The sequence below is a fragment of the Crinia signifera genome, chromosome 1, assembly GCF_055691185.1.
Source record: "Crinia signifera chromosome 1, ASM5569118v1, whole genome shotgun sequence".
Lineage (NCBI taxonomy): Eukaryota > Metazoa > Chordata > Amphibia > Anura > Myobatrachidae > Crinia > Crinia signifera.
The window spans coordinates 435,445,362-435,469,370 of NC_139217.1; the positions used below are offsets into that span (position 1 = coordinate 435,445,362).

A 24,009-nucleotide genomic window follows, 5' to 3' on the forward strand; every position below is an offset into this window, starting at 1 on the left:
GATAAAATGTCCTGGTCTAGTATGTTGAATTCTACCATGTTAAAACCTGTGATTAGCTTTGGTGAGACTAGAACCTGCTTGGAGTAACCGCATTGTAAATAGTGGTGTAGCATCTCAAGCAACTGTTGTTCCATGGTGATAGAAGACAAATTGTCTCTTAATACTCGCAGGAACTGTGAAACAGGTAAGTTCTCTTTGAGATGACTAGGCTAATGACTTTTTGGCATGCAGGATGCAATTGCGATCTGTTGGTTTACAGAACAGCTAGGTGCCCAGACCACTGGCGGATAGTAACGTCCAAAAATTAATTTCAGTTAACTGGATATTTGAGGTAAAACATGTTTCCAATGGATTCAAATAACAAACCATGGGCGAGATGTAACGGTGCAAATTTTTTAGACAAAGTCGGAATTCGCATGCAATTTATAGACATGTGCAATTTTTAGTAATTGCCCTGCCCGCTACAGTTCCTAGAAGGAACACTATTTATGTTAAACAACCAGTATACTTGTAAAATCATCTTTGGTTATAAATACTAATCAAATGGGGCAAAGGCAATTCAGGGCAAAGTTAGACCAACTGCAGCTGCTAAATTTCGCAGCAATAACATATGCAAATATTGTTTGTTCTTTGTAGCCACCCCTATGGGGTGTGCGCTAAAACAAACAGTAATCCCTTGCCCAGAAACCCAGTGACTGGCTAATTGGCTCGCCAATATGTTAGGAGTAGTAATTTTACTCCACAGGGGAGATAAAAAAAAAAGTTATTAATATGGCCTACTAACTCCTGGGCATCTAGTAAAAAATAATAATTAGAACTGACAGACGGATCACACATGCTGCCAAGTATCTGTTTTTCAAGAGACTGTCCCAGATTTAAGGATTTGTCTCTGGAATTGTTCCTGCTTTTCATAGAAAACCAAATGTAGAGTATGTTGTCACTTTATTCTGGGATTTATAATTGTATATTAATTTGTGGTAGAACAAAATACAAATAGTATTCAAGTAGAAATAAAAAAAAATATCTTGTGCAATAAATAGGTCACAGGTACCAGCACCCGAAATCCTCAGTGCCACATGTAAGATGGTAGGTAGCGCCTCTCTAGAATATATTCATACGGGTGAAGGCTATTTCAATACACATGTGAAATAAGAAACCAAATTACACAATTTACCTCTTTTCCTTTTGTATCTCCATTTTCAATCCATTCAACAGTGATGCTTTCACTATCTTCATTTAGAGAGGTTACCATGGCTTGGTGTATCCGACCTGAGGAGGAGAGAAACCATGTCATTTAAATGCAAACAATGATAATAAAAAACAAATAATTGACCAAAAAGGAAAATAAAAAAAATCAACTTTATAAAAATAAACGAATAATGTACAGAGAAATGTTGTGCTCAAAATATTAGATCATCAATAACAGATGCACAACGAAGGGAGGTGCCGGTGGACTCACCGACGGACGTTTCTCCGACATCGGAATCCCGACTTACACAGCCTTTTTTCCCCCTCATGGAGGTCTACGACCCCCATGGAGGGAGATTAGAATCGGTGCCACCAAGCACGCAGCGTGGCAAGCGCAAGAGGCTTGAATGCCCTCGTCCCCATCAGGTTTCAGATGTCGGAGAAATGGCTGTCGTAATCCCTACTGTCGATGAGTTATACCAGGCATGTCCAACCTGCGGCCCTCCAGCTGTTGTGAAACTACACATCCCAGCATGCCTTGCCATAGTTTTAGCATTCCCTAATATCAAAACTGTGGACAGGCCTTCTGGGATGTATAGTTTCACAACAGCTGGAGGGCCGCAGGTTGGACATGCCTGAGTTATACCATACCCAATGAAGGCAATACCCTAGAGCAGTGGTTTTTAAATTCAAGGCTTAAATACCTGAAACAGGTCATGTTTTCAGGATTTGTTTCTGTGAAAAAAAAAAAGGTGGGGTAATTACTGGCCATGCAAGAATTGATCTCAACAGTGCATGAGTTAATAAATCCCAAAGACATGACTGTTTAGGGGAACTTGAGTATTGGAGTGGAGGACCCTGGCCCTAGCGATATCACTGAGGCAATAGGCACCAAGTGAATTGCTATATGCTGCATGCCTCATTAATATGCCTAATTTCTGTTCAATTGCTTGGCTGTGTTCTTGTGTAATTGGTTTGCGTTACTTGTCTCTTCTCTCTACACAATTGCTTCCTTGTTCCTTTAGCACCCATCCCATGCGTGGTACAGGGTATTTCATTTCTCTAAACAGGTGTTCTGTTTTGTTTCCTTGTATGTGAAGACACCCTATCATTCACACCATATAATCAGTGCGCTTCAGAGCTAGAGATGACCCGATTCAGTAAACACCAGTTTGCTTAGTCACTACCTACAGTCAGGAAAATAATGGTGAATCTGTTTAATTCCGCTCTCCTTGTGTATTAAAGAAGAAAGGAAGTGTATTTACAGATGTCAAGCGAGAGGGAAAAGCATCACTTTGTAATACAACTTATGGTGAAAGACTGTTATAAAATAAAGCACAACTGTGTACATTATAGTAATTAGAGACATGACAAAATGTAAAAACAAAGCAGTATTATGGTTTCCACATCCACAAATATCTAGATGAGAAAGCTGGAAAGCTCACTGCTGATCATTATTCTCATAATGCAGGAATTAAAGCACCATCATTTTCTCGTCAATGGAACCAAGATGCTAATTACCATGCCTTAGTTGCTGACCTAAAAATAGGATCTAGCTGCTACCAAATTTCAGATTTCAGTATTCCGAGATGCGCTTTGGAACCACGTTATCCTTACTGGACACACGCAAGTCTGGAGTCCCCTGCACTTACTCTTACAGCAGACCAGCAAATAGCATTTTTTTGTTTTACTTAAGGCCCGTACACACTGGGCGATTTTGAGCTGAAAGCCACCCACTGCGTATGGCCTGGCGATGAGCGGTGATGGACGCTCCCACATCATCACCGGGAAAGCCGTTCATCTGCTGGTATTACAGGTGCGGCAGATGTAACATGTGCAGAGAGCGTTAGATTTAGGTGGGGAGTGCTTAAACTGCAATCTAAATCGCAGTGTTAAGGTGCCCATAAATTATCTGATTTTGCCTGATTCTGACGGATCGGGCTGAGAAATCGACCCAAATCGCATGTGTTTGACATCCCCTCTGACCGATGCACGGTCCAGTGTGCATCGGATTGGACCCTGCAGACTGAACCTGCTGCAGGTTCAATCTGTCGGGTCGGAGCCATCAACGACACATTGCAGGTGCTTTTTAGCAACCGTGATGTGTTGGCTCCAATACTAGGTGTGTGTCAGCGGTGAAGCACCTCTGGCACACAACTATGTCCAGCCAGCGGGTCCGAGAGAGGGCTGGGAGGTGGTAGCGGCATTTGCCAGGCGGTTTGAAGCTGAATTTAAAAAATATTTTGAAAAGACTGGCTGGATGCTGATTGGCTAAGAGAATTCTCTCATCCAATCATATGGGAGGCCACTGATTGACTGAAAAATAGGATTTTAATACCTACCGGTAAATCCTTTTCACTGAATTCAGATGGGGTACTGAGGTCTTATAACCTTGGGGATTAGAGGGTATCCGACAGGAGACAGGCACATAACATTTTCTTCAACCAGGGTGTGCTGGCTCCTCCCCTCTATATCCCCCTACTAGCCAGTTAAGAAACTGTGCCCGAAGGAAGGATAACGTATGTGAGGTAGGAACTAATCATTAGGATAAACGTGGTGAGATTTGCGCCAGCACACCACAACACACACAACAACTCTCTCAACTAAAACGTAGTTAACCCCGTCATTGTGTAACTTAGTACATAAATGTATTTTTTTTTTTTTTTTATTATGGAGCACTATAGTCACCAAAACTCAGCTGCTCCTAACAGGTCAATGGACCTATAACTTATTAAAAAACCAGACTTTGCAAATAGCAAAAAAGGTAACAACAGGATAGTAACCTGTGCAACAGAGCCCCGCACTGAGGCGGGCGCTCAGTACCCCATCTGAATTCAGTGAAAAGGATTTACCGGTAGGTATTAAAATCCTATTTTCACCTTCATTCAGGATGGGGTACTGAGGTCTTATAACCTTGGGGAGGTCCCAAAGCTTCCAGAAAGGGCGGGAACGTGCGGAGCCTGTTGCAACACCGCCTGCCCAAACTGGGTATCATCACTGGCCACAGTGTCAAACTTGTAGAATTTGACGAAGGTATGTTGACCAGACCAGGTGGCAGCTCTACATAGCTGCAAAGCTGACACACCCCGAGCAGCCGCCCAGGATGCTCCTACGGCTCTAGTGGAGTGCGCTCTCACAGATGCCGGTATAGTCAGATGTGCTGACACATATGATTGCTGTATAGTAGAACGAATCCATCTAGCAATTGATTGCTTCGATGCTGGGCATCCCTTCTTTTGTGCGTCATATAACACAAAAAGACACTCCGTCTAACGGATCCTTGATGTTCTTTTCACGTAGATCTGTAGGATTCTAGCCACATCAAGTGACTCAGGAATATCCTTATGACCTGAGCAAGAAGGAACCACAATCGGCTGGTTCATATGGAACGCCGAGACCACTTTTGGCAGGAACTGCTGTCTCGTCCTAAGTTCCGCCCTGTCTTGATGGAAAATCAAGTAAGGGCTCTTGCAAGAGAGAGCGCCAAGCTCAGAAACTCTTCTGGCCGAGGCCAGAGCCAGTAGTGTCACCGTCTTCCAGGTGAGGTATTTTAAATCTATGGAGTCCACTGGTTCAAACCAGGCTGACTGCAGAAACTCTAGGACCACATCTAGGTCCCAGGGCGCCGTTGGCGCCACAAACGGAGGCTGTATCCTTAAGACTCCTTGTAGAAAAGTCTGAACCTCAGGGTAGACCGCCAACTTTTTCTGAAAAAATACAGAAAGAGCCGATATTTGGACCTTTAAAGACCCCAGCCGGAGTCCCTTTTCAAGGCCCACCTGCAGAAAAAGCAGGAAACGGTCCAATTTGAAATCTGCTGGTGGAAAACTCATGTGTTCGCACCAGGACACATATCTACGCCAGATCTTATGGTAGTGTGCGGCTGTCACTGCCTTTCTGGCCCGGGTCATGGTGTTTATGACCGAGGAATGAAATCCTTTTTGAGCTAAGATGTTCCGCTCAATCTCCAGGCCGTCAAACGAAGACGAAGGGGCCTTGTACCAGAAGGTCTCTTCTTAGAGGCAGCCGCCACGGGTCTTCTATCAGCATGTTTTGCAGACTTGCGTACCATGCTCTCCTGGGCCAATCCGGTGCTATTAGGATTGCCTGCACCCGCTGATGCCTGATCCTCTGTAGTACTCTCCCCAAAAGTGGGAGGGGCGGGAATATGTATACTAGGTCGTATGCCCAATCCGCTGTCAGAGCATCTGTTGCCTCTGCTTGAGGATCTCTTGTCCTTGAACAATACCTTACCACCTTGTGGTTGGTCCTCGAGGCCATTAAATCTATCTGTGGGAGCCCCCACAGATCTACAATGCTTCCAAACACTTGAGGATGCAGACTCCATTCTCCGGGGTGGAGGTTGTGACGACTCAGGAAGTCCGCCTCCCAATTGTCCACCCCGGGTATAAAGATGGCAGATATTGCCACCGCATGTGTCTCTGCCCACGTCAGAATCTTGAAGGCTTCTCTCATGCACGCTCTGCTCTTCGTGCCGCCCTGGCGGTTTATATATGCAACAGTCGTTGCATTGTCTGACTGGACTTGTATTGCCTGCTGTTCCAGGAGGGAGTGAGCCTCTAGAAGAGCATAGTGTACTGCCCTCAGCTCCAAGATGTTTATGTGGAGCTGAGTCTCCAAGAAGGACCACCTGCCCTGGAAACGTCTTTCTTGCACCACCGCCCCCCAGCCACCGCCCCCCAGCCATGGAGGCTGGCATCTGTGGTCAGCAAGATCCAGTTCTGGATCCCGAATATCCTCCCTGCCAGGAGATTTGGCGTATGTAGCCACCACTGTAAAGACTGCCTTGCCTTGACAGACAGGCGAATTAACCTGTGCATGTGGATGTGGGAGCCCGACCACTTGCTCAGCAGGTCCCACTGGAAGGTTCGAGAGTGAAGTCTCCCGAACTGCAGAGCCTCGAAAGAGGCTACCATCGTTCCCATCAGTCTGATGCAGAGGTAGACCGAGACTCTTTCTGGGGCTAGCACCTCCCCCAACAGCTGTTGTAACGCTGTAATCTTCTCCCTTGGAAGAAATATCCTTTTTTCCACCGTGTCCAAAATCATCCCCAGAAACTGGAGGCGATGGGACGGAATCAGTGATGACTTTTGTATATTGAGGATCCATCCATGTTGGGACAGGAGCTGCCTTGTCATCTCTATGGCCCTCAGCAACTTGGACACTGATACTGCTTTTAGCAACAAGTCGTCCAAATATGGGATGATGTTTATCCCTTGAGTCCTTAGTAAGGACATCATCTCCGCCATCACTTTGGTGAAGACTCGTGGGGCTGTTGAGAGCCCAAACGGTAGGGCTTGGAACTGAAATTGTTCGTCCAGGATTGCAAACCTCAGGAAGGTTTGGTGTTGGGCCCACACCGGTATGTGGAGGTACGCGTCCTTCACATCGATGGACGCTAGATATTCTCCCTCCTCCAATCCTGCAATCACTGCTCTCAGGGATTCCATCTGGAATTTGAACACCCTCAAGTATGGGTTCAAGGATTTTAAGTTTAGGATGGGTCGAACCGACCCGTCCGGTTTTGGAACCAGAAATAGGTTTGAAAAGTAACCCTTGTTCCTTTCTGCAGCTGGTACTGGTATGATGACCTGAGCTAGGACCAGCTTTTGTACAGCTTGTCTGAGGAGTCTGCGATCCTCGGCTGCTGCAGGGAGTCCTGACCTGAAATATCTCTGGGGGGGGGTTCTTTCGAACTCCAGCCTGTAACCGTGTGAAATAATGGCCCTGACCCAAGGGTCTAGGGCGGATGCATCCCACACGTGACTGAAGAACCTCAGTCTTGCCCCCACCGCGGGAAAATCCCGAGGTGGGAGTGGCCCGTCATGCAGCGGGCTTAGGCGTAGCTGCGCCTGTGCCACGTTCTCTTGTGGCAGCCGTTGCTGCCTTCCTAGGCTTACCTCTGGCGCCTCTATTGGCGGAGGAGCCTCCCCTGGCCCTGGACCGAAATTTAGAGGTCCGAAAGGACTGCTGTGTATTCCCTGTTGAAGGGCGTCTTACCGGGGTGGAGGCTGATGGGAGGAATGTGGACTTACCAGCCGTAGCCTTTGATATCAGATCATCCAGTTCACTCCCAAAGAGTCTATCCCCTGTGAAGGGTAGGCTCTCCACACTGCGCTTTGAGTCCGCGTCAGCGACCCATTGCCGCAACCATAGGGCCCTGCGGGCCGACACAGCCATGGCCGAGTTGCGGGCATTAATTGCACCCAACTCCTTCTGTGCCTCGCACATCATCCTTGCTGTGTCCTGTATGTGACGTAGCTTTTCAGCTACCGTAGGCACATCCATATCACCTAACAGGCCCTCTTGTATCTGGCCTGTCCATGTGAAGATGGCTTTTGCCATCCAACAACTAGCAAGCACCGGGCGTTGGGAAGCCCCACTGGCTGTATACATAGCCTTTAAAGTGCTATCTAGTTTCCTATCTACCACGTCCTTTAAGGTAGAGGTACCTGGGACTGGGAGCACCACCTTCTTTGAGAGGCGGGACACCGAAGCGTCTACAACAGGTGGTTCCTCCCACACCTTTCTACCCGTGGGGTCAAAAGGAAAGGTGGATTTAAAACGTTTGGACAATGTAAAACGTTTCTCTGGATTTTTCCAGGCAGCTTTGAACACCTCTTCTAAATCAGACTGTTCAGGAAAGACTATGTCCTGCCTTCTGTGTGACACAAAGAATGGGTCACCCTCAACTGGTGTGGCTAGAGGTAAATCTAGTACTTCTCTAACAGCAAGGACTAAGTTTTCAGTACCCTGAATGTTAGACTGAGACGCCTGTGAATCTACAATATCATCATCTGCGTCACCATCGCCATCACCATTGCCATCACCATCATCCATATCGGAGTCAGGTGCCACGGCCTCAAGTGTCCTCTTGCGGGACACCCCTGGTAAGGGTGTAAGAATATCCACCCTTGCTGACAGGACCTTTAAGTCCTGTTGGACTTGCTTTGTCTGTAAATTATTTGTCGCCAGCTGTGATGAGACAGTCTCTAACATGGCTTTCATACCAGTAGCCCATGAAGGTTCCTGGGAGTCAGCCTGCGAGCTACTGCGCTGCGGAGACATGCTACTGAGCTGAGGTGACATACACTGGTCACAAGCGACTTGTGAGGTAGTGCTGGGAGCAAACTTGTTGCTGCAAATCATGCAAGTTATCTTTCTCACCATTGTTGGAGAGATAATACCCCCTCTACACACTGCAATCACGCTGAACACACACACAGTGAATGTACAGTAGGATATATGTAGCTAACACTCTATGTGCAGGATCACATATATCTATATGACAGTGTAAAGTCTGCTTAATTAGCAGTGGGGGACTCAGTAAAATGGAGGACACCAGCACCCTGTAACCTGGACTATCGATTTGATAGACCGGCGTTTAAGCACAAACACAATATAACAATACTGTGTGCTGCTATCTGTGGCTTAAGCACACAGGAAGCGCTATCAAACGCTATACTTGCTGTCTCTGCTGAACGATCTCTCTCCCTTCAAGGCTGCGCTGAGGAGTGATCTCCGCTCTGCTGTAATGGCGCCAAACAGCATGAGAAGAAGCAGGAAGCAGTGTACAGGCGCGCTCAGGTCCCGCTCTGAGCTAAGCCCCGCCCCTTGTAATGGCGTCTGGGCTATACTGGTATTTATACTGGCGCCTGGTAATCCTTTTAAAAAGGATTTCCTCACATAGCGGTATATGCCCTGGTGGTCCAGTAGCAATGCCTGGCATCCAGTGTCAGCGTGGCTGCAGTGTTAAAACATCTGCGCGCGATCCCTGTGCAGGGTCACCGCGCCGCCATTGCCGTTATGCCGCACTCAAATCCGGCATCCCCACTGAGGGGACCCGGTTAACACTCACCACCGACGTATTCAGGCTGAGCCAGGGGTGTGCGGCAGCTGGGGGTGTGCTCGCTGCAGCGCAATGCCCGCGGTAACAGCACCCTCTCAGGTCGGTGGACCTGCAGCAGGGATCAGCTCGGTTCCTTAAGAGGCCTGCAGCAGTCCCTACCCCGGCTTCCCTCGTCGCAGGGAAGCTGTTAAGCCCAAACAGCAACCCAAAAATAATAAACTAAAATAAATTGAAGAAAAACTCTCTGGAACTCCAGGAGTGTGCATCCTCTCCTGAGGGCACATTTTCTAAAACTGGCTAGTAGGGGGATATAGAGGGGAGGATCCAGCACACCCTGGTTGAAGAAAATGTTATGTGCCTGTCTCCTGTCGGATACCCTCTAATCCCCAAGGTTATAAGACCTCAGTACCCCATCCTGAATGAAGGTGAAATTCAGTTGTTTTTTTTTCAAATTCAGCAGCGCTTAGCTCCCTGCTGCCCAGCAAATGCCAGTTCAGCTCCCAGCAGGTGTGGATCAGTTGGTCACCAGCAAGTTGTTAGACAGGCATTAGGTCGACATGCAGGAAGGTCGACATGTGTCTAGGTTAACATGGGTTAGGTTAACAGGGTCAGTATGTCGACATGGGTTAGGTCGACAGTCAAAAGGTCGACATGGGGTTTTCACTATTTTTTTTACCTGAATGTCAACACAGTCGACATGGACACAGGTTAAAGTGTGCCGCGTCTCCTCGCATGGCTCACCATGCGAGGGCTCAGTGCCTCGCTGCGCTTGGCACACTTATTTTATTCTCCCACCTCGCCCTAGTGGATGGCAGGGCATGATATACCGCCTGTCAGCACAAAACCCCATGTCGACCTTTACCATGTCGACCTTCCTGCATATCCACCTAATGGCGGTCCAACAACTTGCTGGTGACCCAATAGCCACTGCCAGCTCCCCAGGAGTTTTATTACATGCAATAAATCGCATGTAAAAATAGCCAAATTGTGAGTGAGTCTCCTGGGGAACTCAATGGCAAACTAGTCCTTAGGACAAGGCGGACTAGTGTATGGGGGCCTCTAGATTAAAGCAGACAGTATTTACCCTGCACAGGAACAATAACACACCCAAGTCTAACTCTCTCTGCACATGTTACATCTGCCCCACCTGCAGTGCACATGGTTTTATCCATTTGCTAAAAAAAAGCAACTTTGCAATCAGGTCTGAATTGAGGCCCATACACACTAGACAATATGATATTGGTCACAATATCATGCAGAAACGGCTTTCTGAGCGATACTGTGAACAACATCGCCTAGTGTGTATGCTGTGTTAACGACCCGCTCCCTAGTCCAAACATGTTCAGGCGAGGGAGTCCTTTTTAACCATGGAGACCGTTGATCCCCCTCCTTGCGTGCGGCCTTGGTAAGTGTGTATGTACTGCCCCCCACCCTCCTCCTCTGGGTCCTCACCACCAATATTAGCACCGTCGGGGAACTTCTATTAGCACCGTGTATGCGCCTCTAGGCTGTGTGTCTTCTGCATTCTACACCAGGAGACTGTCCTCTGTAGCAGCGGTGAGTTTGTAGCCTTGTGTGAGTGGCTCCACAGCAAATGGACTGCCACTAACAGAATCTGTATCATATGAACAGGATACATAGGGCAGGTCGATAGCCAGAGTGTCAATGCTGACTGTATCTAAACCACAATATCAAAGTGGTTGTATTGCTAATTAAAGCATTTTAATATGATCAGCACATTTAAAGTTCTGATCTTTTAACTAGCATTACAGCAGCATTGGTATATTGGCACTGGCATTGTGGTGTTGATGTTATCAGTGTCGACATCCTGACCTGGCAGATAAAATCAACGTGGATGCCACAACGCGGCAAAACACCACTATGTAATAGTGTGAGGTCATAGAAAGAAACAGTGATCAGGCTGCTATTGGCTGCATGTTTAGTTTATTATGTATTCAATTTCTGCACCTAGTATTGTCAGGAGGAGAGGAATCGTGTTGTGCAGCTTGCCCCAATTTTGTGTGCAAAATGGGGGCAACAACTGAACAGCACCTGTGAGCGCAGAATACATTTGGCCACCCACAAAACAATTGCATCTGCTGCTCTGAGTGTATTGGGAAAGTATTAGAATAGGTTAGAACCTAAGAATCCTGGGCTTACTGATGACATAAACATATATAGGTGAAAGTTTCAAAAACATATTGCAGACATCTGAACAGCATTGCTGCAGTGTGATCAGCAAGTGATAGGGCCTGAGCCCTATATGTTTAGAGTTTGTTTGTCCTTCCTGTATGTGCAAGGTATTCCTTCCACTCTCCAGATGTGATCGGGATCCCAGCAGCTGCGATCCTGACAGACAGAATAGTTACAACCGTAAATACTAGGAGGGGGTTAGAGATAGGCTGCAGGAGGGGGTGATTAGGGTTAGGGATAAAATACTTTTTCGGGGTCCATTGGGATTTATTACAAAACCATCCAAAAACATAGTGGTGGGTTCATTTTCTCCTGTCAAATAACAATGGACCCCAGTGCGACTGTGTGGGGTAGACTATAAGCTCCAGTACGTCTGGAACCAATGTGAATGATTAAACATTCTCTGTACACCCAAGTCTTATACGATGGTGATCTATAAATAATACCCTGTAGGCAGGTGTTCCCAAACTTGGTCAAGAAGGCACCTCAACAGGTCCAGGTTTTAAAGGCTTTCCATGCTTAAGGTCCATACACACTGGACAACTATGCCCAGTGTGTATGGACAGCGATGATGACAATCACCGCTGTGGGGAAAGGCGCTCAGTGCATACACACTGAGCGGCTTTCCCACTGCCCGGCGATGGTATAACCAGCAGATGAACGGCTTTCCCAGCGATGTTGCAGGAGCGTGCAGCAGCGCTCATCACCGGGCCAAACACACTGGCGGCTTTGAGCTGAAAGACACTCAAACAGGCTGTTTTGAGCGGCTTTCAGCTCAAAGTCGCCCAGTGTGTATGGGCCTTTAGTCACAGTTGACTTAATTAGCACCTGATCCAGTCTGAATATACTATCTGAGCACAAGCAGGGATATTCCTAAAACCTGTACTGTTGGGTGTGCCCTGAGGACACAGTTTGGGAGCAACTCCCCAGGCAGCTCCCTGCTAGCCCTTTTACATGTGATAAATCGTTTTCCAAATTGCATGGAATGACTCCCAGTGGAGTTCAATGGAAATTGGATGCTGATTGTGCCCCAGACAAGTCGCACTAATGTATGAGGGCCTTAAGATGAGACACATGCATTCTCCCCCCACGCTTCCCACAGCTACATGTGTACTGGAATTTGCATTTAATGCATGCTTAAAGAGAAGTAAAAGCTCCTGAAATGCACTTAATCTGGGGGATACATACATGCTCGTGACATAATAGGGCTCAAGCCAAATGTCTGTGTAAATACTTCTTAACTGCATCACGCTCAGTGAGATTAATAGTTTTAACTAAGCTGATGTTACAGATGAACTGAGCATGTAGGTAAATGCACAGAACAACTCCAATATGTGCTGTCCAAACACCAGTGTGTACACAGTCAAGTACGTTTGTGTACAGGCAGAAACCATGGCTGCCCCAGCCTGGAGTGAGAGAGTGCAATGCCAGGAGAAGAATGTGTGGCTGAAATAGGAATTTGGATGTGAATAATTATGCATTAACTTTGGTAAAGGTTTTGCAAAAAAGTGCTCTCTCAGTAAGCCCTGTTGGCCTTTAAATTAACAAAAAGAGTCTTGATTGTTTTAAGTTGTGAGGACTACAGGGAAGGTGACTTTGCTAGTTTTTAGACCTGCACTGTTAATTCTGTATACAGTATCTTGTGCACAAATACCAATACCTGAGTGATCTATAGCACTAATGTATCAGATATTAATTGGTCACAATAACAACCAAATGCTCATATTGAATGTTTTAAATCTTGGTGCTACACAAAGGCGAATGAAAATCGTTTTGGTGTTATGCAAAAATATGCAGTGCTCACTGTATTATATGTTAGCGCTACTGTACCCGTACCTGATATTTATGGGTCACCGTTTTTAAACCAAAATGGGATAAATGATGCCTCAAAGCCATAGCAATCAGGAGAGTGTCCCAGATGGGATACATTCGGCATACAGCCACCGGCATGCCAACTACTGCCAGGATGCTAAAGGTAAGTATACCAGGGAGTTCCGTCAGCCTGGGGGGGGGAGGTAAGTAGACCAGGGAGCTCCGTCAGCCTGGGGGGGGAGGTAAGTAGACCAGGGAGCTCCGTCAGCCTGGGGGGGAGGTAAGTAGACCAGGGAGCTCCGTCAGCCTGGGGGGGAGGTAAGTAGACCAGGGAGCTCCGTCAGCCTGGGGGGGGAGGTAAGTAGACCAGGGAGCTCCGTCAGCCTACGGGGAGGTAAGTAGACCAGGGAGCTCCGTCAGCCTGGGGGGGAGGTAATTAGACCAGAGAGCTCTGTCAGCCAGGGAAGGGGGGTGCATAAACAATGTAGTTCACATACACTGAACGATATTCAGTGACGTCACCCAATACTCCGTTGAACATGCAGTTGTTGACAATATAGTAAAAATTAGTGCATGTTCGGGCGACATGGGGAAGTCTTTAATGACCCATGGGAAAGCATATCTTTAACAATATAGTGGGTACACTCTAGACCTCGAGAGCTACCAACAGTTAATGTTTTCCAGATCTCCTCACAGAAATACAAGTGAAGTAATTAGCTCCACCTGTGGATCTTTTAAAATGTGTCCGTGAGTAATAAGTGCACCTTTGCAGCAGCTAGGTTGTCTGGAAAACGTGAACTGTTGGTAGCTCTCGAGGACTGGAGTTGGCTACCACTGCTCTAGACGATATGAATGATCATATCATTTTACAAAATTGTTATCGTGCATCATCTAGTATGTACTGCTTTGATGGGGAGGGTTTGGATCAGGCTGCGGGGAGAGAGGTTAGGAGTCTATATTCTGAGTCCTGGCATCCTTAACACAGGTCATCCGTATATATCCCCCTAAGATAAAGGGTGTGAAGTTTTATGGCCTTTGATTTGGTGTGTGGTCCAGAGATGAGGACCATGGGAGATTGTGCCGACAGAGGTCCTGAATGTCATAACAGGTGTACAACCACAGGCTGCAGTTTTAGATATTCTTTAAAAGGACTTAACAGGGCTATCAGCACAGAATCAATGTAATACGTTGGGGTTAATTGTTCTTTTAGAGGCCTATTTATCATTTTTAGTAAAAGAGCCATTCAGCATTGCTGCACTGCACAGTCCTGATGTGGTTGACTGTCCCCATAAGCTAGTATGGTTACCAGCATGTTCACGAACGCACATCAGATCATGTATGCAGAGTGTACGCTTTCACAATTACTGATAAGTGACAAAATAGTGCGATAGCTGCTCTGAGAAGGAGCTGCCCGTACTAGCCCTATCGAGGCAACTGGAATTGACCAGGAAGTTTGGCATTTACCGCAACCCGTGGCAAAAGGCTACCAATCTAATGGGGGCCAAACAGGGGGGACACTGTTAGCATCAGCAGCCGGAATACCAACATCAAGGAGGATGCCAACTGCGTGTAAGCATGCGGGTCAGGGGACTGACGGAGTGTTAGCACTAGCAGGGAGGGTTAGGTTTAGGCTGAAAAAGGTGCCCATACACTAGTAAGATTTATCTTCATATCTGGCAGGTTGGAACAAAAACATGTTTATGGATGAGTGACAGTTTGGCAGTTTTACAGCATTTCCAAGCAAATGGTCAACTGTCATTTGCTTTCATCCATAACCATGTTTTTGTTCAAACCAGACAGATCTGCAGATAAATCTGCGTGTGTATGGCCACCTTAAGAAGTGAGGGTTAGGAGCATGGGGACATATACTTACGGTTGTGTATATATCCTTCTGAGTAAAAGTACAGACTGATGGAACATATGATGGGAGGGCAGCAGGGGGAGCCTGAAAGTAACTAATACCCCTTTCACACCAGAAGCAAATTACCGGGTTAAAGCTTTTCAACCTGGGAATTTGCTGAAAAACCCGGGTTTTTATTTGGTGAGAAAGGTTCAACACTGGTCTTAAATCCTGGCACTCCGACCCTCGTCAAGAGCAGGAGCTGAAAGCTTTAAACCGATAATTTGCAGGTGGTGTTAATTGGGGTCCGACTGGCCGGTGTGAAAGGAGTATAAGAGGACAGTTACTTATATAGCGCACACATATTCTGCAGCACTTTACAGAGAGAATCTGAACATTCACATCAGTCCCTGCCCCAGTGGAGCTTACAATCTATATTCCCTACCACATGTACATGCGCACACACAGACATTCTAGGGTTAATTTTGTTGGGAGCCAATTAATCTACCAGTATATTTTTTGTTTCTGGTAAGAAAGCGGAATACCCACAGTAAACCCACGCAGGCACGGGGAGAATATACAAACTCCGCACGGTAAGGGCCATGGTGGGAATCGAACCCATGACCTCAGTGCTGTACAGCAAAAACTTTGGAGCTCAGTCTATGGCATATATTCAATGCCGTGGGCGAGCGGTGACTGCGAGCAGGACTTTTTGCTCGCAGTCACCGCTCACCCTGTCAGTATTCAACTGACCCCCCTCATTCGCAAATTCCCCCTCGCTCCATTTTTTGAGCGAGGGGGAATTTGCGAATGTGCCTCCAAAGACTGCGAGAGCCGAGGCTAATTACAGCGAGTTTGCTGCACTAGCCGCGGCTCTCGCAGTTTAGGGGAATCCTCGCCGTTTTGTGACTGCGAGGATTCTGTGATCCTCGCAGTTTAACCACCTCGCCGGCCGCTCGCACCGGCATTGAATACCTGCCTATAAGTGGATGAGCACGGGAAGGTAGCAGGGGAACCCCAACAGCTATTCCTGCAAACATATAGAGCAGGCATGTCCAAACTATGGCCCTCCAGCTGTTGTGAAACTACACATCCCAGCATGCCTTGCCATAGTTTTAGCATTCCCTAATAGCAAATCTGTGGCAAGGCATGATGGGACTTGTAGTTTCACAACAGCTGAAGGGCCATAGTTTGGACATGCCTGATATAGAGGCACATACTCCGCTATCCCAAATTAAATAAACTGGACTGTTCCCTGAACAAGAAATTCCAAAGGTTTAAAATGTTACAGATTTGCTAATTATGTAGCAAAATATAAATCAGACACATCTGAACCGTTTCATACTTTACATGGTACTCTTTACCTAGCACGGCGCCCATCGCGACCATCGCATGCACTAAAAAACGGGTGCGATGCGATGGCTGCGATTTCCCATAGGGACCAATGTTAAAAATCAGATTGGTCGCGATTTTTACATAGGAATCAATGTTAAATGGGCCACAGAGCCCTAATAGTCCCCCTGAAGTGTGAAATGGCCCCCACAATTTTTAACGCCACCCCACGATCAACGTGAACCCGAAGCGTGGCGAGCGCAGCGAGCCCGCGAGGGGCGGCGGTACGCGTCCTCCGACCTTTTCATACCCCCACTATCCACGTCGGCGTGGAGTTGAGAATAGTGTGGCGAGCGCAGCGAGCCACCGAGCCCGAAGCGTGGCGAGCGCAGCGAGCCCCGCGAGGGGACGCGGATACCTTCAAAGGTAAACGCGTCCCCTCGCGGGCTTCACAGGTGTCCGCGTCGCCACGGACACCTGTGAAGCCCGTGAGGGGACGCGTATAACTGTGAAGGTATCCGCGTGCGCTCGCCACGCTTCGGGCTCGCCACACTATTCTATTCTCAACTCCACGCCGACGTGGATAGTGGGGGTATGAAAAGGTCGGAGGACGCGTACCGCTGCGCTCGCCACGCTTCGGGTTCACGTTGATCGTGGGGTGGCGTTAAAAATTGTGGGGGCCATTTCACACTTCAGGGGGACTATTAGGGCTCTGTGGCCCATTTAACATTGATTCCTATGTAAAAATCGCGGGCATTGAGCCAATTAACGCTAAAATCGCGACCAATCTGTCTTTTAACATTGATCCCTATGGGAAAATCGCGGGCATCGCGTCGCACCCGTTTTTGATTTACCCGCGATTTTTTACCCCCGACGCCCGCGATTGTAATCGCGGGCGCCGTGCTAGGTAAAGAGTACCCTTTACATTAATGTAAATTTGACTATAAACCCAACTCGCACCGCGCTTAGTGGATTTTTTCTGTTATGGAAGGCTTAACCCAATTCTCATTTTTGACAGTCAGATCCTGTGTGTCGCATGATATGGCGCAGGAAGCTGAAAACGTACATGCATTTTCTTACATAAGGATGGGAGCTGATACGGAACATCACACTCTCATTGTGTTCACAGGCATTTGTTCTGTGGCATGTGTCATTAATATTAAAGCAATATTTAACTAAAAATCTAAAGTTTGCCGATAAACCCTGAAGTTATAATGTACTGTACAGTGCCGACCAGAATTTCCACAGAAACAAGGCAGCGTCCCATCCCAAACCTTTAGGACAATGCTCTAATTATGGGATCTCACATAGGTCAAAAAGCTAAAGGGCGTTCTGAGCAATGCTAGATCGCTTAGAACGCACAGCAAGATCATACCGGACACAGCAGTGCATCAGTGCTGATCGATCGTCATGGGAAAAGGTCGACATAGGTATAGGTCGAAAGGTCATTAGTTCGACAATGTCTAGGTCGACAGTGAAAAGGGTCGACATGGGTTTTTTCACAGTTTTTTTTTTTACCTGAATGTAAACACAGTCGACATGGCTCGCTATGCGTCGGGCACGGTGCCTTGCTACGCTCGGCACACTATTTTATTCTTCCACCACACCCTAGTGGATGGTAGGGCATGAAATACCGCCTGTCGGCACATGTCGGCTCAAAAAAACAGTGGAAAACCCCATGTCAACCTAATGACCTGTCCACCTAGAACCATGTCGACCGAATGACTGTCTACCATAATGCTGTAGACCAAATGACCGCATCCCTGCAGAGGTTCCTTCCACGAGTGCAGACTAGTACAGCAAATTGAGGTGCACAAGGCAGTCAAACAGTGGTTCTCAAACTCAATCCGCAAGGACCCTATCATGTTCTCCAGGTCACCCTGCAGGTGCACTGTACATTTCCAAATGTCACATTTTAAAGATTGCACAGGTGACCTGAAAAATATGAACTGTCAGGGGACCTTGAGGACAAAGGGACAGATGTATTAAGCCTTGAGAAGTGATAAAGTGGAAGGTTATAATGCACCAGCCAATCAGCTCCTAACGGACAAGTTACAGGCTGAGTTTAAAAAAAAAAAAAAAAAAGACAAGAGCAATGGATAGTGCAATCTGCCCCCCGAGTTTTGGAACCACCAAGCTATACCAAATTATTTGTCTGAGTTCCCACTCTCTACTGTACAATTACCCACAATGTTGCTCATACTTTTTGGGCCCATCACACATGCACTGGGGAAATAAAATAAAAAAAATGCTTAATACCCAACACATTTTCTAGGATCACTATTAGGAAAACAGTCCATTTGTGTATTAACAAATTAGAAATGGGGCATGCTAACATCTAACACTGTTTTGTATGTGTTGTTTAAGTCTTAAGCAGATAAAAAGCTAATTATCAGTGTGATGAACAAGCACCTACAGAAGACATGTCCAAACTATGGCCCTCCAGCTGTTGTGAAACTACAAGTCCCATCATGCATTGCCACAGTCTTGCTATTAGGGCAGGGATGGGGAACCTTCGGCCCTCCAGCTGTTGTTGAACTACACATCCCAGCATGCTCTGCTACAGTTTTATGTGGCCATGCTAAAACTGCTGCAAGGCATCTGTAGTTCAACAACAGCTGGAGGGCCGAAGGTTCCCCATTCCTGTATTAGGGAATGCTAAACGTATGGCAAGGCATGCTGGGATGTGTAGTTTCATAACAGCTGGAGGGCCACAGTTTGGACATGCCTTCCCTACAGTCTGCAATCCAATGATGCAATAAAAGTTTGACAATTAGTCAGCATTACTGGTTGCCTTATAGGTTCTGCATATTAAATAATAAATAGCATTTATAGACTTTCTCCATGACGTAATGAAGGAAATGGACAATAACCTGTCAACTCAGGACCTGATGATGCCAGTATTAGGCAAGATATAATGTAAAATGACATATCTACCAGCTGTAAAAATAGACTGTCCTACAGATGATTCAGCATTAACGATCACTTGCAATAACCAACAGTACAACAAATCTGCTTCAATAAGTGTACAGCATTGCAATGCTCAAACTACTTGTGCGCTTTTAGCAGCGGTGAAGCTCCAACAAAAGCGTTACCCCCCTTAATCTGGCCATAGCAACAAGTTCTGGCACTCGTATGCAGTGCTACCGATAGGTTAGTAGGAAACGTGCACCAATCAGCAGGCAGGGACGGGCATCATGATGCAGTGCACTGCACACCCTGTGGGGAATCTGCTTCAGCACCTCGGTACTGTCTGGAGAGAGGAGGGGGGGGAACTACTGGGCAGGTGTGTGCTCCCAGCCACTGTAATACTTTGCATTCTCATTGCAAACTCCCTGGCACGGATCTCCAAACCCAGTATTCCATGAAGGAAGCGTGTGAACCTTACTCCAGGTCGTGAAGAGGTTAACAAAAGCTCCTCCTGCTCTGGGCCCAGAAAATGCAGCCCCTTTGGGGTCTGATTAGAAAATACATGTTACACCTGCCAAACGCATTCAAAGCCACCATGCAGCACTATAACGTACACACGGAACACTGACACAATTAAGCCATTCATTATAGACTAGTGATTCTGGTTACTGTGGCAATAATAACCTAAAACATTCAGAAAGGAGGGGTGTGCAGTGTGTGTCTCTGCAACGTGCTGCAATTGCAAATCAGTTCACAGATAGGCATGATTTACCATCCACTGTTACAGATGTAGCTGGGGACAGACAACGCTGATCCTTAAAAGAAGAAATCCGTAATACAAAGGGAATGTAGCGAAGGAAGGATTGTGAAACGCACTGCAGGGGTCTGGGGATGCATGGGGGCTAATGATCAGGAAGGATGTTCCTATATAGGGCACAGTGTCTTGCTCACACATGCCCTAAGAAAAGGAATCTTTGACTAACGCAGAATCTGTTTTATAAATGTGGCCATGAGGTACACTGCTGCCAAAGCTGGGCACAATATAAAATATAAAAGGGATCGACTGAATAGGAGGGGACTATATGAGACAATAATATGGAATGAAACCTGAGAGACTGCGTGTAGCAACCCCTCCCAGGTGGAGTCTGTCACCAGTGTCACTATTCACTCTATGCTTGTTGCTAAGAAAAGTGACACCAAAACATACACCTAAGCAAGCTCCTGTGACCTAACGAGCATCTGTTAGGTGTAATTAAAAATCTACTTTTGTCACCCTCCAAGCACGCCACAGACAGTGGCGTCACCCTCCAAGCACGCCACAGACAGACGCGCCACCTTCTAGCGCGCCCTAGACAGACGCGCCACCTTCTAGCGCGCCCTAGACAGACGCGCCACCTTCTAGCGCGCCCTAGACAGACGCGCCACCTTCTAGCGCGCCCTAGACAGACGCGCCACCTTCTAGCGCGCCCTAGACAGACGCGCCACCCTCCAAGCACGCCACAAACAGTGGCGTCACTCTCCAAGCGCGCCACAGACAGACGCGCCACAGACAGACGCGCCACCTTCTAGCGCGCCCTAGACAGACGCGCCACCTTCTAGCGCGCCCTAGACAGACGCGCCACCTTCTAGCGCGCCCTAGACAGACGCGCCACCTTCTAGCGCGCCCTAGACAGACGCGCCACCTTCTAGCGCGCCCTAGACAGACGCGCCACCTTCTAGCGCGCCCTAGACAGACGCGCCACCTTCTAGCGCGCCCTAGACAGACGCGCCACCTTCTAGCGCGCCCTAGACAGACGCGCCACCTTCTAGCGCGCCCTAGACAGACGCGCCACCTTCTAGCGCGCCCTAGACAGACGCGCCACCTTCTAGCGCGCCCTAGACAGACGCGCCACCTTCTAGCGCGCCCTAGACAGATAAGACACTTTCTAGTATGTCATAGGCCCTCACCCCAGCTTCTGATAGCCCCTCACACAAGATCCAGCGTTCTCCTCCATTCAAAGTCCAATACGGCGGCTGTCATCTCCCACATCCTGGTCCACAGCAGCCGCCTGAGCCCAGCCCTCCCCGGGTGACTGGCACACAATGGCGGCCCCTAGCACATGAATGAATGGGGATGCCGGACGTGAGGGTGGGGGGAGAGCACACTCACCATCGCTCCTCTTGATCTCCACATAGATGCCGATCTGTATTTTGCCGAAGCTGGCAGCCATGCCGCCCCCTCCTCAGCGCCCCGCTGCCGGCCTCTCCTCCCTCCGCAGGCGCACCGCCTGTTATTGTTTGAACGCTACCACAGCTGAGGAGATGATGCCGGGAGACGGGACGGGGGGGCGGGAGGAAGGGACGGGGCTCCGGAGGAGGAGGAGGTAGGGTACGGGCGGTGAGGCGCCTCTGCCGGTCACATTCACTCGGGGGAGGAGGCGGGGACACAGCGGCGCAACTGAAACTGGGCGGGGCTCGGGCAAGCATGCGCCGTGACGTCACGGAGGCTGGCTGCTGGTGACGCATGCGCAGAACGGAACCTTCCCATAGCATACAGGGAAGCGGCTGTATCTCCTGGTTACGTCACTAACGTCTTCTGAAGCGCGCTCCTGATGTGGCTGATGGGCGCGCGCACTACCATACCATACCATGATTTGAGTCACAGTCATACTGTTGTATGTGGTGCAGGCTGGAGAAGTTGTTTATGCTGACTAGTTATCAGCTGTCCCATACCATTATATTAGTTGCTGGTAGCTGCAGCACATGATTGTATGACAGCTGGGAAGATTGTTTTAACTCTGAAATTTCCACTTACCCTAGGAAACGCCACTGCTTTTTCTAACTACAGCCACAGCACACCTGCTGTGCAATATGAAATCTTATGCTGCCCATACACTTGTGCGATTACATTTGATGCGATCTCGGGTTCGATTTCCCTTGAAGCTCAGCATTGGATTCGATTTTGCATTCGATCATGCGATTTATCGAATGCACCGTTCGATAAAAAAGGGTGGGTGGAAGAGGAAGGGCCAGGAAGTGACCAGAACTCTTCAAGAATCGCACGTCGCTGTTTAGAAAAATCGCATGCGCACAAAACAGCATTCGACCGCACATACAATTCGAGAAATATGTGCAGTACATAAGACCATGCCCGCGCATCGCGTCGAATGGTGTGCATACAATCATTAGATTTCTCGGCCAGATGAGGTTGAAATCGAAGGATTGTATACAATATCTCACAAGTGTATGGTTAGCATTAAGTCCCATGCACACTAGAGGCTATGGTTAAATATGTAGCTCACAAAAGGCTTTCTGCATACCTCCCAACTTTTCATGTTAAGAAATAGGGACACTCGCGCGGCGAAGCCGCGCGAGCGTCCGAAAAGGGGGCGTGGCGTATGCAAATGAGGGCGCGGCTTATGCTAATTAGCCGCGACCTCATTTTCATACGAGAATAGACGCTGTGCGCATGCGCACAGCGTCTATTCTACTACATTGGGGGGTCTCCCAACTGCCACCCCCCGCAGCGGGACAATGCCTGCCGCGGGTGGGACGTCGGGACAGGACCCGAAAATCGGGACTGTCCCGACGGAATCGTGACAGTTGGGAGGTATGTTTCTGAGCGATATTTTTACTATATCATGTAGTGTGTACACTCAATATCGTAAATGATGCACACTCCGGCGGGTCGTCAGTGAGCCTTGCTGTCTGCTGAATATAAAGGTCAATCTGGCTATATATTCATTTTCAGCAGGTCCCAGTGATGTCACTGAACGATATAGTTTACTGATATCGTTAAGTGTGTACACGCAATATTGGCCACCTGTGGGTCTGGGTATGTCAACGGGGGACATTAGGGCAAATTCTCCATAAGTAATAATTAAGTAATTGCCTCAGGACTAATGGTGCCCACACACTGTACGTTTTGTGCTCGATGCGTTTTGTTCTTGCTCTAATCAGGTCCTCAATGTACCCTAACAGGTGTTAAGGATAACATAGGTGGCTTAAAAAGCATCTAGTTCATATTGCATGCAATACCCTACCACAGCGTGCGTTTGGAACTAGATGCGATCTACTGTAGTACAAAAAGTACTGCCTGCACTTACTATTTTGGCTTGCGATATGAACTACACGGGAGCACTTGGCGATTTGAACTACAAGCGATGTGTTTTGAACTAAAAAGTTCAAAACGCATTAGAGAATCGCACAGTGTGCATGCACCTTAAGGAGCCTATTTATTAAGCTGTGGAGAGATATAAAATACCAGCCATCAGCTCCTGTCACCGCAGTGCCGCCCTGTAGTCACCTCCCATTGCGTCATTGCCTACCCCTGTTGGGATGTAAACTGCGATCGCAGTTTAAGTGTTCCCCAGGTGCACTGGTGCGTGCACGCATGCGCAGATGTCCATAAATAACAATCTGTGATTTGTGGACATTTGCAAATGGGTTGGAATCAGGTCCTTAATGTACCCTGACACTTCAGGCTTTAAAGATAACCATGCTTGGGCATAGGTGACTTAATGAGTGCCTCAATCAATTTGATTTAACCATTTGTTCTCAGCCATGGATAACCATACAACCCAGACTGGGTGCTGATCCTGATTTACCCCAGTGCACCTGGTGGTACACTTAAACTGCAATTGCAGTTTACATTCCCGACAGGGGGCGGCAACGAGAGGTGGGGATAGGCTGGCATTTCGGGGTCAGGAGCTGATTGGATGGTACTTTATATCAATCCACAGCTTAGTAAATAGATTGCTTAGTTCTGAGGCAATTACTTTATTTTTATTTTTCTTTACGCTCAGTGAAAAATGTGTGGGTCCCTGGGACCCCTCCCCTCACTTTATAAAGGGGGGAACAGAAGAAAGAGTGAGCGATAGACAAA

General features: G+C 47.8%; 1 protein-coding gene across 1 annotated transcript in view; it reads right to left on the bottom strand.

The window, feature by feature from the left end:
- KIF2A (kinesin family member 2A) overlaps window positions 1–21,601 on the bottom strand; it is a 56,868-nt gene extending 35,267 nt beyond the window's left edge. Inside the window, 2 exon segments of the mRNA XM_083153236.1 lie at window positions 1,175–1,269; window positions 21,295–21,601. Coding sequence (XP_083009362.1) covers window positions 1,175–1,269; window positions 21,295–21,355 — 156 coding nt within the window. The 5' untranslated portion in view covers window positions 21,356–21,601.
- Window positions 21,602–24,009: the final 2,408 nt, after the last annotated feature.